Source organism: Platichthys flesus, chromosome 5, assembly GCF_949316205.1.
Source record: "Platichthys flesus chromosome 5, fPlaFle2.1, whole genome shotgun sequence".
In the NCBI taxonomy this organism is placed as follows: Eukaryota; Metazoa; Chordata; class Actinopteri; order Pleuronectiformes; family Pleuronectidae; genus Platichthys; species Platichthys flesus.
Window position 1 is genome coordinate 23,225,270 of NC_084949.1, and position 17,273 is coordinate 23,242,542.

Consider the following 17,273-nt stretch of genomic DNA (forward strand, 5'->3'; position numbering starts at 1 on the left):
TAATGTTTCTCCTCGGGGACCATGTTGATGTTTCATTGCGTCATGCAGGTGTTTCTACATGTATTTCTACGTATCAGTGTTGACACAACCCGCTGCTGTTTAACCCACTGTTGCATTCTGATTCTGACAGATAAAAAATAGGCTGACTTTGGTGGAAAGTAAAAAGTGGGAGTTTACCAGTGACACGTGAACGCAGCACTGTTGAGTGTTTTGCAGCAGGTCCCGGTCAGCCCCCCCCCCCCCCCCCCTCTCTCTCTCTCTCTGTCTCTCTGTCTCTGTCTCTCTCTCTGTCTCTCTCTCTCTCTCGTGTCATGTTTCCCACTTGTCTCACTTCTCTGTCTCCTCTTCTCTGCACCTGACGCTGGAGACGTCGCGCTGCAGAGTCCGGATCACTTTGTTTGGACCTGGTTCTCTGTTCCTGAAGTGGCCCACAGATCAGGGTCAGTGTTTGGAGTCTAAACAAAATATCCGCGTCCTCCTGAAGGACCAGGATCCATGAGGAGGGGGTGTAAATGGAGAAGTGTCTGCAGATCGCTCCTCACTCCCTGGCTCTGGTGCTGTCTCGGGTCTGCAGGGGGGATGAAGAGGAGAATAAAGATGAAGAGGACTCGCCATCATCATCATCACCTCCACCACCACCACCACCACCGCTCTCGGTGACTTCACAGCATCGGACCGGCTACGAGGTCTTCGCCAATTTCAAGGCCGTGAACATGCAGCATTTCTGGAACCAGTCTCTGACGCGCGCCCTCTCCGAGATCCTGTTCCTCGGCTGGATGGACGAACATGTGCTGCTGGTGCAGGGCCGAGAGGTTCACCTGCAGGTGCTCAGGAACGGCTGGACCAGGAGGACGCTGAGGCCCCCGCTGGGATTTGACATCAAGTGCATGGGTGGGTATGTGTGGCAATAACAACAGCACCAGTATAGCCAACTGGGAGACGTGTAAGAGTGTAAAGTTGCACAGGCAATGAGGAAAAGTTCAGGAAGTTTGTTCAGAGGCTATGATGGAAGCTGTTTGGGTGATACAGGCCGAACTCATTCTCTGTATGTCACGTCTCCGGCTGTAGGTTTGACTCTTGACTTATATGAGACTAAATTTGAAGGTCTTATTTCTGACCTTGAAAAGTTCTATAAAGGAACAAGGAAAACAGCATCTCTGAGGTTTACAGAGTGAATTATCTATTTCTTATTCCTGTGCATTGATGTACTTTATGCATTATGTCCCAAGAGACATAGACCTGTAAGAAGAACTCTACAATAATGGGACATGAACATCGTGCTTATGACTTTCATTTATTCATGAAAACTTTAGACATGAACCAAGATATTTATTAACAGTATCTGTCACTTAGAGAGGCTCAGATCCCACCTATATCCCAAAATGGACTATAAATAAAGTAACTGCATGCTTTTTTCGAAATTTAAAACCTGGATCCCTCTTTTTAATCATTTCACGTGCAACCAACAATCTGCCAAGAAGGAATTTTTGCCATTTGAAGTGAAAACACGATAATTTACACCCATCATGATAAAAAAAACTGTTTCTCATTGTTAAACCAAAAAGAAGACACACAGCTCGAGGTCCACTCACTTGCTTATTGTGCAGCTTTCAAGCACAGGCCTCAGCCATGGATGTCCTCAGCTCGGGACATCTCAACCATGCTGACTTTTTCTGTCCTAGTTTGCGATGCTGTTGTGTTTGATAATCTCAACTCCTTCTTTTGACGTATTTAAGTTGTGTTTCTTCAGAGTTCTGCCGGTTGATTCATGCCACAGCACCTCTCTAATTGCTGGTTAATTCTGGTGATCCACCGGTGGTTTGCTTTTTATATAAAATCCTGTCTGTGGGTGATTATAGGAGTCCCTCTGATGATGATAGGAGTGCAGGCAGCATCCAACCTTTTAATCTCACCCACTTTGTTCAAGGTCTGGATCTGAGTTCTGATGCAAGTTCAACATTCCCACGATCAAACTCATCCTCCTCTGACAAGGCCGTAATTCATCGTATGTGCTCGAACAGGTTTGAACGACCTGAGTCTGTCAGCGGGTTTAACCGCTGCACTCATCTTCATACTGGCCTCACAACTTTCTGTGTCTATGTGTGTGTGTGTGTGTGTGTGGGAGTGTGTGAAAGAGGCGTACAGATGTCATAGATCATAGGTGACATCTTATTTATATCTGTTTCCCAGTATGATTTCGGATTAGATCATATATTAATAAAGGAGGGATGATGATGATGATGAAGATGAAGGAGTCTTATACTTTGTATACTTGTTCAATCCATTGATCATTTTACGAAGCTGACTGACACACTGCATTCAAACAGAACCAGGGCCAGTACCTATTCGGGAAATACAAAAGTAAAATTGCTAGGATTTTTTAGCAGAAAGAGAAAAAGTTTTAGGTTATTTAATGCAGCAAATGCAGTAAAAGTATAATTTATAAAGTGCATGTATTAATATTAACAATGGGTTTGTGTAGTGTGTTAGACGTTGTGGCAGAGTCACAGAAAATCATACACGGATTCTGCAGCTCCCCTGAACTCTGCATTTTAGCGTCTTTCAGCTCAGCGTTTTGTTTGTTTGTGCGTTCGATGCTGGTTCTGGCAGCAACAGGGGGTTTTGACTTATCTTAGTGAGGAGCTGGTAACCACAGTAGAGAGTTCAGTGGCTGAAGCTCATTCCCATAAGAGTTGGTGCAGACCAAAACTGAGCAAAAAGGACATTGTGTTACCTTTTTGTGTGTCAGTGTTGTGTTGACGAGACACCGCACTGCAAACCGGGGAAACAAGAAATTCTGACGTGTGTATTTTGAATTACTGTTACACATCTTTAAATAATTTCAAACTGATTCCTCTCAAGCAGGAATTTGGGATTTGACAGTTTGGACTTGTGTCTCCGTCTGCAAAGGCAAAACATGGTGCACACTTCTAAACTCTTCTGTGGCTCTGTGCACATGATCATATGTCCTCCTCTGAGCTGCTAGATGCTGATTGTATAGAGAAGCTGCTCTATGGTCTGTTATGGTCCAAAGTGAATCTTAAAACCGATTGTGATGGTGTGAAGCAGATTTTGTGTGTGTCGATCCATCAGAGGAGGTGGCGTCGCTTCACGGACACTACTGAAGCAAACACCGATAAGCTCTGGAATGTTTGTCTTATAGCTAATAACTCACCACACTCTATAATGCCTAAACCAACACAGCTTATATGCTGTTGTGTGATTTTTTTTTTTTTTCACAAGTAGGCCCATAACCTTGTATAGATATTAGCTCAGAAATCTGCTTGGATCAGAACCGCTATTGAAAAGTGGTTTTGTTGTTTTGCATTGTGTGTACCAGCCAGGAGGTGTTTTTCATTACTGCATTGAAGTTGTGTATAATTGTAAGTTGTGGTTTCAAAATGTAGTTTACACACATAGCACAAGAGCTGCAGTTTCACCTCGTCCGGATTATCCACCAAACCGCCAGAGAATGTTAGATCTGGGCCAAGACCCCCCCCAAAAAAACCCAGCTGGATTAATACATTTACACACAAGTTGTGGATTTTTCAGCTGTGTGGAAACAAAGTGTGTGTTTTTAATACTGACAATTCAATCTGATTAACTGAGGGACTTTGTATCCGCTGGCAGCCGATAAACAAAGGACTGGGAGGAGTGTGTTGCTCCCGAGGAAGGAAAAGTGGGACATTTGTGCAGGAAAACACTTCTGCACTGCATTCCCTTCCATAGCTGACTGCTCCACTGGACGGAAAGGGAGGGCCCCCCCCGCTGAGAACCAGGGGACATGTTAGACACAGCGCAGAGATGTGTTGCCGTATATCTTAATGTCAGATCAGGATGTGTTACAGTCGGCTTGTTGTGCTTTTGTCTTTCCGCTCAGTGTCTGGCCTTCTGGACCGGAGAGGTGTGTTTTCAGAAAGTTTCCACTGGAGGGCAGACCTCCAGCAGCCAGTGGAGGTCGGTTGAGGTTGTCACAGGTCACACATCCGTTAGTGCTGGACTGCTCATAGTGGCTAACTGCAAACACAGCAGGATATTACTACCCGGATTTCCTTATGTTCTGATATTCAGCTGTATTCCAGTATAGGTCCACATCCCTATCAAAATAATAAAACTAAATATATATGGAACAATATCACAGGAAAATCACACTTAATAAATTAATTTGTTGTGTGTGACTCGTCCATCTCAGAAGCTGGAACAAACACAGTATACCATATGTATATATAATATATAGGATTTATCATGCATGCAGGGTTTACTTTATTATTTTATTCGTAATAATATCTGACCAGTATTAGGAACTTAAATTCATAGGCTACGTCATAATGTTCTGTTAGCATACATCCAACCTGCTTTAGATTTGACTCCGAGCTGATGTACTGCACCTGAAAGACATTTGTTGAACACAACACAAAGACAACACAATGTATCATCAATGTCGGCTAGTCGTATGAAACTGTATGCCAATTAGCAGATGTTTTTTGTATCATCAAAAGATTGTAAGCTAGTAGAATGACAGTGCGAATGCTAGTTTACTGTTGAGCCACAATTCGATGAATCACCATTACATTTTGTACATCCATTTTCCCCTTGAGGATTACTTTACATTTTTAGTACACTCAACATTTATGAGGGGGAAGAGTGGGGATTGAACCGGCAACCTTCTTGTTGGAGAACGCCCACTCTACCCCCTAGGCCACACCGCCCTACCAACCTACCAAAGTCGTCCTCGGACTCGTCCAGTGCCAAGTTTAAGATCAAAATACTTCCAGAACTACTGATGTTCCAATTAGCCTCAGCTACATTTTGTGTTCATTGGTATATTAGCAAGTGTTAGCATGTTTGAACCTGTTAACACATCAGCACGTGTGCACATGTTAGCATTTAGCTCGAACCAAGTACAGAGCCGCAGCTACACACTCGGTCTCGTCCCTAACTAGGTCATGGACTCTTAAGACCGTGACGCTTGGTAAACCGAAGCCTCGCGGAGACCATCAATAATAAATCGTATTAATCTCCTCCAGGGCTACAACGTGCAAATTATATTTAGCATCAGGTTAATTGCTGGATGCTTTTTTTTTAACGATCAATGAACGTTAAAGATTATCGTGACGAATTGAAGCTAAAGGTCCCGACAGCGATTGTCATCGAATATGATGAACAGTTTAAAAACTCAAGACATTTCATTCACTGCCGTGTGAGTCAAGGATGAGATGTGTTCATTTGAGAAGGTGAAACCAGTGAATGGAAAATGACTGAAACGCTCAATCAATCAATTATTTAAATGCTTGCTGATTCATTTTCTGCTGATTGTTTACTCAATGAATAAGCTAATCATACATATATATATATCCGCTCTCAAAGCCTCCCATTCAACGTGATCCAGGACTTTCCAAGCAGCACGTATTGAATCGTGGTCCCAGTACATCGATGGCCTACATGCTCGTATATCTTTTGAAGCGTCTCCACTATCAGGACGCGATACTCCCCCCCCCCCCCCCCCCCCCGTTGGTGTACTTGTACTTTAACGGAGCGTGTCGAGAGGCGTTTGATTTCCAGTGGTGCCGGAGCGTTGTCTCCGTCATCACCTGCGTGGTGTCTGTCTCCTCCCGTCCCAGGCAGCGTGGTGTCTGTCTCCTCTCGTCCCCGGCAGCGTGGTGTCTGTCTCCTCCCGACCCAGGCAGCGTGGCGTCTGTCCCCTCCCGTCCCAGGCAGCGTGGCCTCTGTCCCCTCCCGTCCCAGGCAGCGGGCTCTTTAAGGGAACGGCCGCTCGGAAGGTAATGGCTATGAGATCATCGGCTTGCGTCGTCATGGCAACAAAGGATGTTGCAGCACTACTGAGAAATAAAATGGCCGGCGCGGTGTCGCTCTCTCTCTCCCTCCCTCCCTACCTCCCTCCTCCTCCCCCCTCTCGCTTTCTCTTTGGTATCAGTGAACTGGAGCAGATTGGTTGTGACACCGTGCCCCCCCCTCCCCCCCCACACCCAGCCCAGCCCACCCCCCTCCTCCGCCCGTGCCCCCGTCCTGCCCTCTCACTTTGCCCCATTATTCTGTCCCTGCGACTGTCCATTCACACTCCACACATGTGAGTCAGCAGGAGTCTGCGGTGGCTGCCACTCCAGACACGATTCAGGGTGATGCTTCTTTTGGTGGGGTGGGGGGGGGGGTCACTTTCCTTTCCTACAGGGAGTTCAGCCGCCGTCCACACACACACACACGGTGAAGTTACAGGGAATCAACCCGAGGGGAAGCACTGATGATGAGGGGAAGCACAGTTTCATAACGGGGTCCCCTCGGATTGTGGCTGGTGTAGTTTGGGTCAGGTGAGACACAAAGGAGGAAGGAGGCTGGTTTTGAGGGGGCCTCCTCATCCTCTCTGGAGCAGAGGGGGTGAGGGAGGGTGAGGAGGGAGATTTAGCCACAGACTCAGACCTCTTCCATGAACAATCCATTCAGGACTGGATTTGTATTATTTATCCAATTTGTTTGTGTTTGTGTGTGTGTGTGTCTCTGTGTGTGTGTGTGTGTGTGTATGTGTGTGTGTGTGTGTGTATGTGTGTGTGTGTGTGTGAGAGAGAGCTGATATCTGCTCTCCTCTCTCTGCCTTATGCATGTCCTCGATCTCTCTCACTCCCCCCCCACTAACTCCCCCAGCCTCAATCACCCAGACACAGACGCATGCATGCTCACGCAGGATCGCGCGCAGCAGGCGGCCGCGCGCATACACACACTCACTCTCTCTCCCTCTCCCTCCTTCTCTCTCTCTCTCTCACTTACACACACATACTCACACACACCCTTCCTGGAGGTGCTGGGAGCAGCTGCAGCATTAGCTTTTGAGAAAGAGGAGTTTGCATCCCCCCCACCCCCCACCACCAGCCCTCCCTCTGTGTTAATGAATGGATGCTACGGCGATCGGCGCGGGAGCTGCGTCCGTCGGATCGCGGGAAACGGTGGATATCTATTCTTGAATTTATTTATTTATTTATTTTCTACGCTCTCTCCATTTTTTTCTCCTCCTCCTCCTCCTCCGCCTCCTCCCGCTCCCTCTCCTCCTCCTCCTCCTCCTCCCCACCCCTCTCCTGGCGTGCTGTTGTCGAAAAGGACGATGGGGTCTTGCGCTTGAAATCGGATAAAGATGGAGGTGAACGTGGCGGCTCCGGAGCTCGGCGTACTACGGAGGTTCCGCCGCGCATGAGGGCGGATGGAGCTGTGATTTCTGGGCTTTTTCCAAGCGGGATCTTTTGTATTCGTTTCTTCTTCCCGGGGATCGGGCCGAGCTCTCCTGTGGTGAATTGAGCTATTGTCGAGGACTGGGCCTCTGAAGCTTTTTTTTTTTTTACATCTTTGACCATCCGTCCATCCCCCCCCCCCCTCCTCCTCCTGCTTTTCCTCCCGCCATTCCTCCTCCTCCCCCCCTTCCTCCTCCTCCTCCCCCCCTGCTGCGTTCCACTCCAAAAAAAGGAACAAGTGGATCCCTAAACTGAAATCACCCCCTCGCCGTCCTCCTTCACTCCCAATGCCCCATTTCCCTCATCTCTACCCCTGCTGCCCCCCCAACACCACCTCCTCCTCCTCCTCCTCCACCACCACCACCACTCTCCTGCTCCCTCCTCCCACATCAGAGCGGCTACGTAATGTGCCTCCCTACGCATGCAAATGGGGATGCTACAAATGGTGGCTGGGACTGATGCCGATGAAAGGGTGATGCCTCGCGCAATCACCTCCACCTCCTCCTCCTGCTCCTGCTCCACCGCCGCCGCCACCTCCGCCGCAGATCAGCCTGGCAGAAGAGCCCAGCAGCCGAGGACCACCGCCCGCAGTGTGCACACGCTCGTTTGCAGCTCGCAGCCCGTGGATGTGGATGAGACGCGTGCGTGAAGGTGCACACTGGTTCCTGCCATGTCCGGTGTGTGATCGCTCTACCGGGACGTTCTTACTGATGCGGGGGAGGCACTGAGCCTGAGGTGGGTCGACCTCCCCCTGCACACCCCCCCCTTCCCTTCCCTCCCCACCTCCCTCCTCCCCCAGCTCCACCGTACCCCCCCCGGAAGCCCCCCCAGGGTAAAGGGGTCACGATGAAGAAGACCCGCAGCAGCAATGTGCGGCGGGCCTGGCCCAGCTCGGAGCTCGCCGAGCGGCCGCCGGAGCACAACCTCTCCCGGAGCGAGAAAGACATCCGTGTGCAGAAGCAGCATCTTCCTCCACCTCCTCCTCCTCACTTCTCTCCGTCCCCGCCGAGCTATCGCGTGCCAGGTGAGTCAGACACGCCCACCCGGACAGGCTCCGCCCTCGCCACGCAACACAACCCAGGTTGCGGGCACACGCTTTGGTTCCTGGGGTCAAAGGGCAGAGTTCAGAGTGGACGATATTCACTGATCCCTCTGACTCCAGGACACGTTTCTCCATCGACCCACGTCACCCAAGAAAACCCCACTTGTTCACGCATGTCCATTTCTACCATCTGCACGTTTTGTACAATTTGTAGTGTTTTCCCGAATTCCCGAAAGGCTGCTAGTATTTCATTTTTTCACGTTTGTGTTTCATGAGATTGCGAAAAGGGCTTCGGGGCCGTCTCATATCACGAATGGTCCATTTTATTACACATATTCCTTCTTTCTGGCCTCGTTGTACCACTGCAACCCCATTCCTACACACCATGGAGATTTGTACACTCCAGAAAAAAAAAACATAGTACTGGTAGTATTATTTTCTTCTCTACTGATGCGCTGGCAGATTTATCTTTTTTTTCATGTTTACCAAGAACCAAGCAAAGCCTTGTAAAGCCACATAAAGCTTAAACGGCTGTGATACTAAGCAGAGATAACGTCATCGTGTTGCTTAACCGACCATTCAGCTGAGAGCGGTGAGGAGGCAGGGCCCTGCACACGCAGCACAGGTGAAAGGGCCCACAGCACTGAGGGACAAGAACACTCTCACATGAATCACGTTCAACTGCTGCTGAATCCTAGAAGACACAAGCAATTAGAATCACTGACAGATGCAAATCAAGACATGGAAGACAGGTAGTCGGAGTTTGTGCTTGGTGCTGTGTGGTTCTCTGCCGATCACCAGATTTAGGTCAAAGGAGAGGGTGACTGCTGCACAGATGCTGCAGCGGTGGATTCAGTGTGCTGCCTCACCACCTTTCAGTGGGGCAGATGTTTCCTCTCTGAGGGGCTCGGAGCCGGGCCGGCTGGTTGTAGGATGATCTCACTTCTCACTACTGCTGACAGTAAAGCCAGCTTAATTCAACAAAGGCTACAGAGCATTTCTGCGTGTAAGCTCCGAGCACGGAGCCAAAGTCGCTCATATTCTGTTTCATTTCAAACACTCTGACTCGCGTGAGCATCAGTGCTCCCGTTTGTCGGAGGAGATCACGTGAGTGGGGAGGACGGTTCAGGTGATCTCACACTACGGCTGCTGCAGCAGATGCCTTGTTTTGCTAACCTACGAGAAACGGGAGGAACGAGAGGCTAAGGAAGCAGGGGGAGGAGGGGTGGAGCCGTTCCAGGCGGCGTGCAAACTGCTGCTGTTTGACCATTACATCATAGCTTCACACGCTGCACCTGCTGTTCATTCATGATCTAACAGTTCTCCTCCTCCTCCTCCTCCTCCTCCTCCTCCTCCTCCTCCTCCTCCTGCAGGTGACGTGTCTCCGATCAGTATGTCGCCCATCAGCCAGTCACAGTTCATCCCGCTGGGGGAGATCTTGTGCCTGGCCATCTCTGCTATGAACTCTGCCCACAAGCCCGTCAACCAGGAGGCTCTGGTGGAGCACCTCACTGCCAGCTTCCCAGGTACAACCCTCTCTCCCTCTTCAATAAAGTTAAATCAAGCTGTTGTTGTGTATCTTAACTTGGTTTGTTTACCAGCTTTTTACTAAATTCTCCAAGAAAAGAATGTGCACAGTTATGTTTTCTATTTTAAACACATCTACTGAAGAGACCAGTTCCAAAGAGCAAAGTCAAGATCTATCTCACTTCAACTGTTTCTGGTTCAGAGGTTAATCAGGAATTGAGATGTATTAGTGTGTTAATCTTACAAACAACATTAGAGCTCAAACAATTGGTCAAATAATCAAATAATCAATCAATAACTATTTTAAAAAGCAGCGCTGCTTCTTGCTTTCTTCTCTCTCTATGTGTTAAACTGTTGGTTGAATAAAACGATCACTGATTTTTGACATTTATGAGACAAACAGTTAATCGATTGAAGCCCTGAATGAAGAGATGTTGAATCCTCAAAACAATGTTGGTGAAACAAACTAAAATGTACTAACACACCTTGAACATCTTTGACTCACTGTCTGAGAGACCTCTAAGATTTTAAACTTTAAATTCGATTCGGTTGTTCATTTTCTTCACAATTGACATATAAATGTGGATTTATGCGACATTGACTTTGATACAAATATTTATGATTCTCTACGTTGTTGATCTAAACCTTTATCCGTTATTCTACACTAAACAAAAACAACCAGAGCAGCATTAATTCTTCAATTATCCCAACCGTCCTTTAGTAATTATTATCTTATTATCTCTCATAGTGAAGCTGAGGGGTTTTTACAAACCTCACCAGACCTTTGTGATCACAGATCTCACAAAGTGCAAGATTAATATTTCTTCCTTTTTTCTTTAAATTGTTTAGGATGTCTTCAAAATGTTGCTATATTAAACAAAATGATCACAATGTGAACTTATATGTTTCATCATTCCTGTGTAAACAATTTTTTTACACAGGGGTGATGTAATGTCAGGCAACACATGGCCTCACAAGACTGGTTATGAATGGTGTTGTGTTCATTTACAGGACATAGACTACGTCTGAAACTGGACTGATTGGTTTATTTATTCCAACATGGAGGAAATCTCAGATCATGTCCTAATGTCAGTGTAATCGTAGATAAACAAACACACATGGATTATAAAACAATTTAAAGGACAATGTAAAGAAAAAAAAATGACTAAAGAGCTGTTAATAAGATCCCAACCAGTGTGTTTTATCTGTGTCATGGTGGTACAGCCGAGTCATGTTTTAACAAACGGAAGTTTGCTTTAAATTATGATAAAAGTGAGAAAGAAGGCACTAATGTATCTTTTATACAGATGTCCCTGAAACGTGTCTTTCAGAAAGAAGGTAGCATGAGATATCTAGAGTATGTTAACGCTGGTGCATCAATTAAAAAACGTGGCAGCTTTGTTTTGGAAATTTAGTTCAGGGTTCGCATCGTTTGGCTTCAATTCAAATATTGGAATAGAGGATATGTTTATGAATTTATAGAGTTTGTGATACCATGATACAGTTTGTTCCTGTGTTAGTCAGAGGAAATGTGATATACAGGGACTCTGTTTTTGGATGTTAAACAATACCATAGAAAGCTGCTCATCAGAGGGATTTTACTTCTATTTCCATGAAAGATCTGATTTGTCAGGATATTTATACTCTGATCTATTAAATCCTCCAATAATCTTAGCCAAAAGCTTATTTTTCACATCATAGTCACTTATACTAGAAGTTATATTCCCATAATAACATGAAAGAATCAAGGAATTCCTTACTTCACCCTCTCTCACACTGAAATAAAGTCTGTGAGTAATTTATTTACTTCAAATATAACCACACAGTCATTCCTAGTTCAATTGCAATGATTTGAATCCTATTTGAACGACTTAAGAAGGTTCTGACTCTTTCTTACAATCTTTGAAATGTTATTTGAGGATCAGCAATCTCTTTTTCATTTTTATCTCCAAATTCTTCCAAAGCAGCAACACATTTTTCAAAACTGCCTGTAATGAAAACTGTTATATTATAAATCTCACTGTCTTAAGATGAGTTTATAAAACTGTGTGTGGCTGTGTGTGTCCTGCAGGCGTGCCTACACCCAGCTCTGAGGTTCTGCGGCATACCCTGAACATGCTGGTGCGAGAGAGGAAGATCTACCCAACTCCAGAGGGCTACTTCATCGTCACTCCCCAGACCTACTTTATCACCCCCTCCCTCATCCGAACCAACAACAAGTGGTATCACCTGGACGATCGGCTGCAGGAGCGCCAACCGCAACCGCAACCGCAGCAGCAGCAGCAGCAACCTCAGCAGTGCACTTCGCCTCCGTCTGGCAACGTCACGCCATCCACTCACCTGAGAGAGAGGCCTCCTCGGAAGAGCCACGGTGACTCATACAACTCGTACCGCGACGAGCCCGCCAGACTTCACGCCTCTGCGCTCCAGAGCAAGTCACCGAAGGAGCACCGGGGAGATTCGTATCAGAGTAAGCCACCCAAGGACCACGGCGGCGGCGGCGGGGAACCTCAACCGAGCACGACGGCCAAGGAGCACCGAGGAGAACCGCCTTCGTACCCCCACCCCCCGCTCCCCTCCCCTCCTGTCCAGCAGAAAACGCCAACTCAAGAGCCGGCCGACAAGAGCAAAAGCCTCACTTCTTTCGCTTATAAAACTGACACTCTGACCAAAAAGAAAGAAGGAAGTGGTGGCAGCGGAAGTGGCGAGAAGCAATCCAAGAGGTTTGGACTCAGACTCTTCAGGCTGAGTTTCAAGAAGGACAAAATGAGGCAGCTGGCCACCTTCTCAGCCCAGTTCCCCCCGGAGGAGTGGCCTCTTCGTGACGAGGAAGTGCCAACCACGCCCATTCCCCGCGAGGTGGAGATGGAGATTATCCGCCGAATCAACCCCGACCTCTCAGTGGAGAATGTGGCAAGGCACACGGCCGTGATGAAGAGGCTGGAGGAAGAGCGTACGCAGAAGAACAAGGTGGGGTCGTCGGCCCAGCACAGTGCGCGCAGCAGGAGAGGGAGGGGCCACCGGAGGGCTCCACACGGTAAGTCCCGCTCTCATAGCAAACCCCGGACCTCTAGGGGAGACCCGTCTGAGGGTTCCAACTGGGACCTCGTGTTCATGGAAAGAGATTACCGCTTCTTCAGCCACTCGCTCGTCCGCTCGCCTCGGGAGGCCATGTACACGTTGGAGCGCAGGCGGAGTGGTGGCGCAACGTACCTGGTCCACAGCAACCCCAACATCACCGAATCGTCCTGCCCCGTTACCCCTGAGTGGGACGTGTCTGGGGAGCTGGCGAAGAGACGGACGGAGATGCCCTTCCCCGAACCGTCGCGCGGGACGTGCCAGTCCAGAGTGCAGAGAAGTCACAGTCACAATCAGGACAGGAAGTCGCGTCACGAGAGGTCCGATCAAGCTAAAGAGCGATCTCGGTCAATGGACAACTCCCTCAAGGGCCTGTCGCTGGGTGCGCCTGAAGACTTCGACCCCAGTCTGGAGGAGCGTAGTCACTACTACACTGATGATGGCACCCTGCGAGCCACACAGAAGTCCTCCCACTACTCAAGGATCATGTTCTCTGCTGCTAAGTTCCACTCTGACTTTAATGTGCCTGATATGGGGAAGGGGAGTTTGGACGAGTCCAGGATTCGGAGTACAATAGAAAGGAACAAAAGCAGAGACAGCTTGCCTACGTACAATGAGCTAATGGGACTTTCTCCTAAGCCCTCAACAGATGAGTACTTCCAGTGCAATACGTCAAACGAAACAATCCTAACTGCCCCTTCGCCTCAGGCAAAATCAGAATATGACACATTAACCTCATCAGGGGGACTCCGCAAGGGCTCTCCGGCTGACCGCCAAACGCCTCACCTCACCTCTCCTCACACGATGGAGTACAAAGAGGACTTGTCGGCAGCGAAAGGACAGAACGGCTCGGTGCGGCTGACGCCGAGCCAGACGCCGGAGCCCGTGCAAAATGCCCGTTTGACGCCACACCAACACAACGTGGATCCCGGAGGGGGAGGAGGAGGCAGCATGGTAATCAAGAGGAAGGAGATCTTCAGCAAGGACACTTTGTTCAAACCTCCACACAATGCCTTGTCCACAGGCTACGTGGACAGCAGCTACACCAAGTCCGGCACATTGCGGAAAGCCTCACATGCCAAATCAACAGAGGCCCTAGACAATCCTGAGCCCCAGCAGCCTTCCAATTCAGCCACTTCCTCCGCGTCACCCGCAGTTTTACAGGGCTGCTTAGAGCCAATCGTCCCCTCCGCCTCCTTTGACTATTATAATGTATCGGACGATGAGGAAGAGGAAGAGGCAGAGGAGGACTCGCACAAAGAGTTGGCGACGACGGAGGACAGCAAGGACCACGGGGAAGGGGGTGGGAACGGCGGTGGTGGCGGCGGCGTCGGGGAGGGAACCATGCAGTGGCTCCTGGAGCGTGAGAAGGACCACGACCTGCAGCGGAAACTGGAGACCAATCTGACCTTACTCAGCCCCAAGGAGACGGAGAACAGCAGCATTCAGAAGTCGGCCCACTCTGCCCGCCTGGACAGCATGGACAGCAGCAGCGTCACGGTGGACAGTGGATTCAACTCCCCCAGGTACGAACGGAAAGAGATCACCTGTGTATCACATTAAACGGAAACTTATGGTTTGTTTTAAATAGATCAATTGTACATTTTGCTGTCAGACCAGGTATTTATACACACACGTGTCAAGGCCAAATAATCAATTTAATATTTGCTCCACCTATTGAGCTGAAAGTGTCTTCACTGTGGCTGCCAATGCTCCCAAAGTGGAACGATAGACCCGCCCATCACAAAGGAGGATAAAGAGGCAGATTTGTGTATTTACAGTCCGATTCAGGTCATGGTTACATAATCAAGTCTTTGGTCATTTTAAATCCATGATCACAAATCATCAAACTTCTGTTTGTACCCATTTCCGTTCCGTTCTTCTTTTGTATCTTCCTCATATATCTTGAATGAACCATATTTATGTAGTTGTTTCAATGGATAGTTTTTCTTTTACCCTGTATCTTATGTATTTTTTCCTTTTCCTTTGTCCTTTTGAAGTGAAGGAGCCATGTTTTTTTGAGTTGTATTATTATTATTAACCTGTATAGATGTCTTATGTTACATATTCTAAATTTGAACACTGAATACGCAGGTTTACTCTGGATATAATGACTTTTTTAAGAGCATCTTTTAAATGCATTTTCCATTAGTGCTATTTAATCACATGTCCTGAAATAACAATATCCAAACTTCAACGGTTCAACTCCGACCGGGGACCATTTTACATGTCACCACCTCCTCCCATGTTTCCTGTCCACTTCCTGTCCCCTGTTCTCTTTCCATAGAGGTACTGGTTTCATCCTTAAACCACAGTCCAATAATAGTTCAGACAAGTCCACCTCACGACTCCATTTCCAGTTTCTTGTTCTCAGTAAATGCTGTGCAGCAGTTTTACACTCACACTCCACTGCACCACTTTTGAAAGAACACAACCAAATCTGTAAATTTAACTGTTAATTGTCACAATCTGATTCACAGATTCTACTTTTATTAGAATGATTAAAACCTTAAAAAAATCTTGCATCAACGTCATATTCAAGATACAAAACAATAAATCTGCAGCCAAACATTTAAGTGACCAGAGGAGAATGCAGATCTACCCCCCCACGGTCCAACAGCCACATTTAAATTCACTAGATATAGATTTTAATTTGGATCTGCTTCAAATTGCCCAAGGATATCAGTCCACTAAACATGCAGGACTTATTTTAATCAAGATTCATGAATTATTTGTTTGAAAATTCAAGAAAAAATTTAAATTCAAAGGGTTCGAACCCTGAGCCGCATCACATCCTTCCACCAAGTTTCATGGAACCTGTCCTCTAGTTTTTTAATCTTGCCAACAAACAAACAAAGAAACAGAGAAACGGACAGGGGGGGTAAGCGTAGCATCCGTGGTGGAGGTAACAACATCAAATCTGTTAGTTGCTCTAGAACAGAAAGTTAAAAAGTTACTTGAGTTGTGACAAATGAATGAAACTGCTGCTCTGAAGCTGCTGGATGTGTGACTATGTCACTGTTTGTGTTCATATGCTGTTTATGCTGCCACCAAGTGGCAATTCCATGGTATTGAAGATGCTGTTATCTAGTTTTCTTTTCAAAGCGTTTTATTAATCTCAGTAAAAGTTCTTTCCTTTGCCAAAATCTGCTTTTACATCATTTTAATGCATTTTTGTGTTTGTTTTTCTTTCCTGCCAAGCTCCACCTATGCTGCTCTTGATTTCCTGAAATTCAGAGGCTATTATTAATTCATGGTGTGTTTTAAAAACCTTTGTTTCATCTCTGTCGTGCAGGACACGCGAAAGCCTTGCCTCCAACACATCCAGCATCGTGGAAAGCAATAGACGGCAGAATCCGGCACTGAGCCCCGGTCACATCGGCACCAGTGGTATCGGACTGCCATTCAGCTTTCGCGCCATCCCAGAGCCCCCCACCACGCAGCCTGAGAAACTCCAGAAGCCGCCGAACTGCCTGGCCTCCATCACCAGCGTCTGACGGGCAGCGCGCACTCAGACCGGGGAGGTGGTGGAGGAGAGAGGGAGCGAGGAGGGGAGGGGGGGTTTCACCATTCTGACCCTCGCAGTCCTCAAACATCACACACACACACAGACACACACATACGGGCATACACATTGAAGAAAAAACAAAAAACATGCACTCATGCTCTCCCACACACACACACACACACACACCTACATCTTCAGACTCCTGAGAATCCATTTACTGGGACTGTTACAAAAACAGGCATGGCTTCAAGAGACTGTTCCCACAGCTTCAAGAACTTTAACTGCAAAAAAAAAGAGACGAAAAACGACAGGACATCAAGACCCCAGCGGGTGAGGACACCTGCCTGGAGTACTTTGAGTTTGGTGACATGGACTCTAGTTTGGCTTATATCAAGATTCTTGATTATTGGTATTGGAAAGTAGTAGACTATAGGATTCAAGTTACATTTGGAAATATCAAAAAAACTTTTTATATTACTTAACAATACATGTCCAATTAAATGTTCTCCTTCCTGAAATAGCGTCGAGTTCTTCAGGACGATTCAATGTATCAGCACAAAATGTCCAGACAATAACGGTTGATCCTGAGAACAACGAATGACAGATATAAAAACATAAATCAGCTCAGATTTGTGTACCGCAATGCAAATGATGTATGTATACTCGATACTTTTGATATCCTAATTATTATAATGGTGGTATTAAAGATGCTATGTGACCAAAAACCTGATGTTTGGAGAGAATGAGCTGCACCTCACATCTGCACATCACAGAACATCCCAGCACCAGGTCTCACTGGTTCCGGAGCGTTTCATCCAATCCAGAGGTCTTCCTCAGCAGGTTGAGTCTTCCCGGTTATTGTGGTGATGCTGATGTTAAAACT

General features: G+C 47.2%; 1 protein-coding gene across 2 annotated transcripts; it reads left to right on the top strand.

Annotated features, from left to right (window-relative positions):
* The first annotated feature begins 283 nt into the window (after positions 1–283).
* On the top strand, positions 284–17,115 carry stox2a (storkhead box 2a). Of its 2 annotated transcripts, none has more exons than XM_062387799.1 (4): positions 284–891; positions 9,651–9,803; positions 11,876–14,408; positions 16,178–17,115. In XM_062387799.1, exons 1-4 carry the CDS (start codon positions 513–515, stop codon positions 16,377–16,379), a joined length of 3,267 nt encoding a protein of 1,088 aa, XP_062243783.1. In that variant the 5' UTR covers positions 284–512; the 3' UTR covers positions 16,380–17,115. The 2 variants fall into 2 exon arrangements, with proteins under 2 accessions (XP_062243783.1, XP_062243784.1); XM_062387800.1 differs by lacking the exon at positions 284–891 and adding an exon at positions 8,058–8,259.
* The last annotated feature ends 158 nt before the right edge of the window (positions 17,116–17,273 follow it).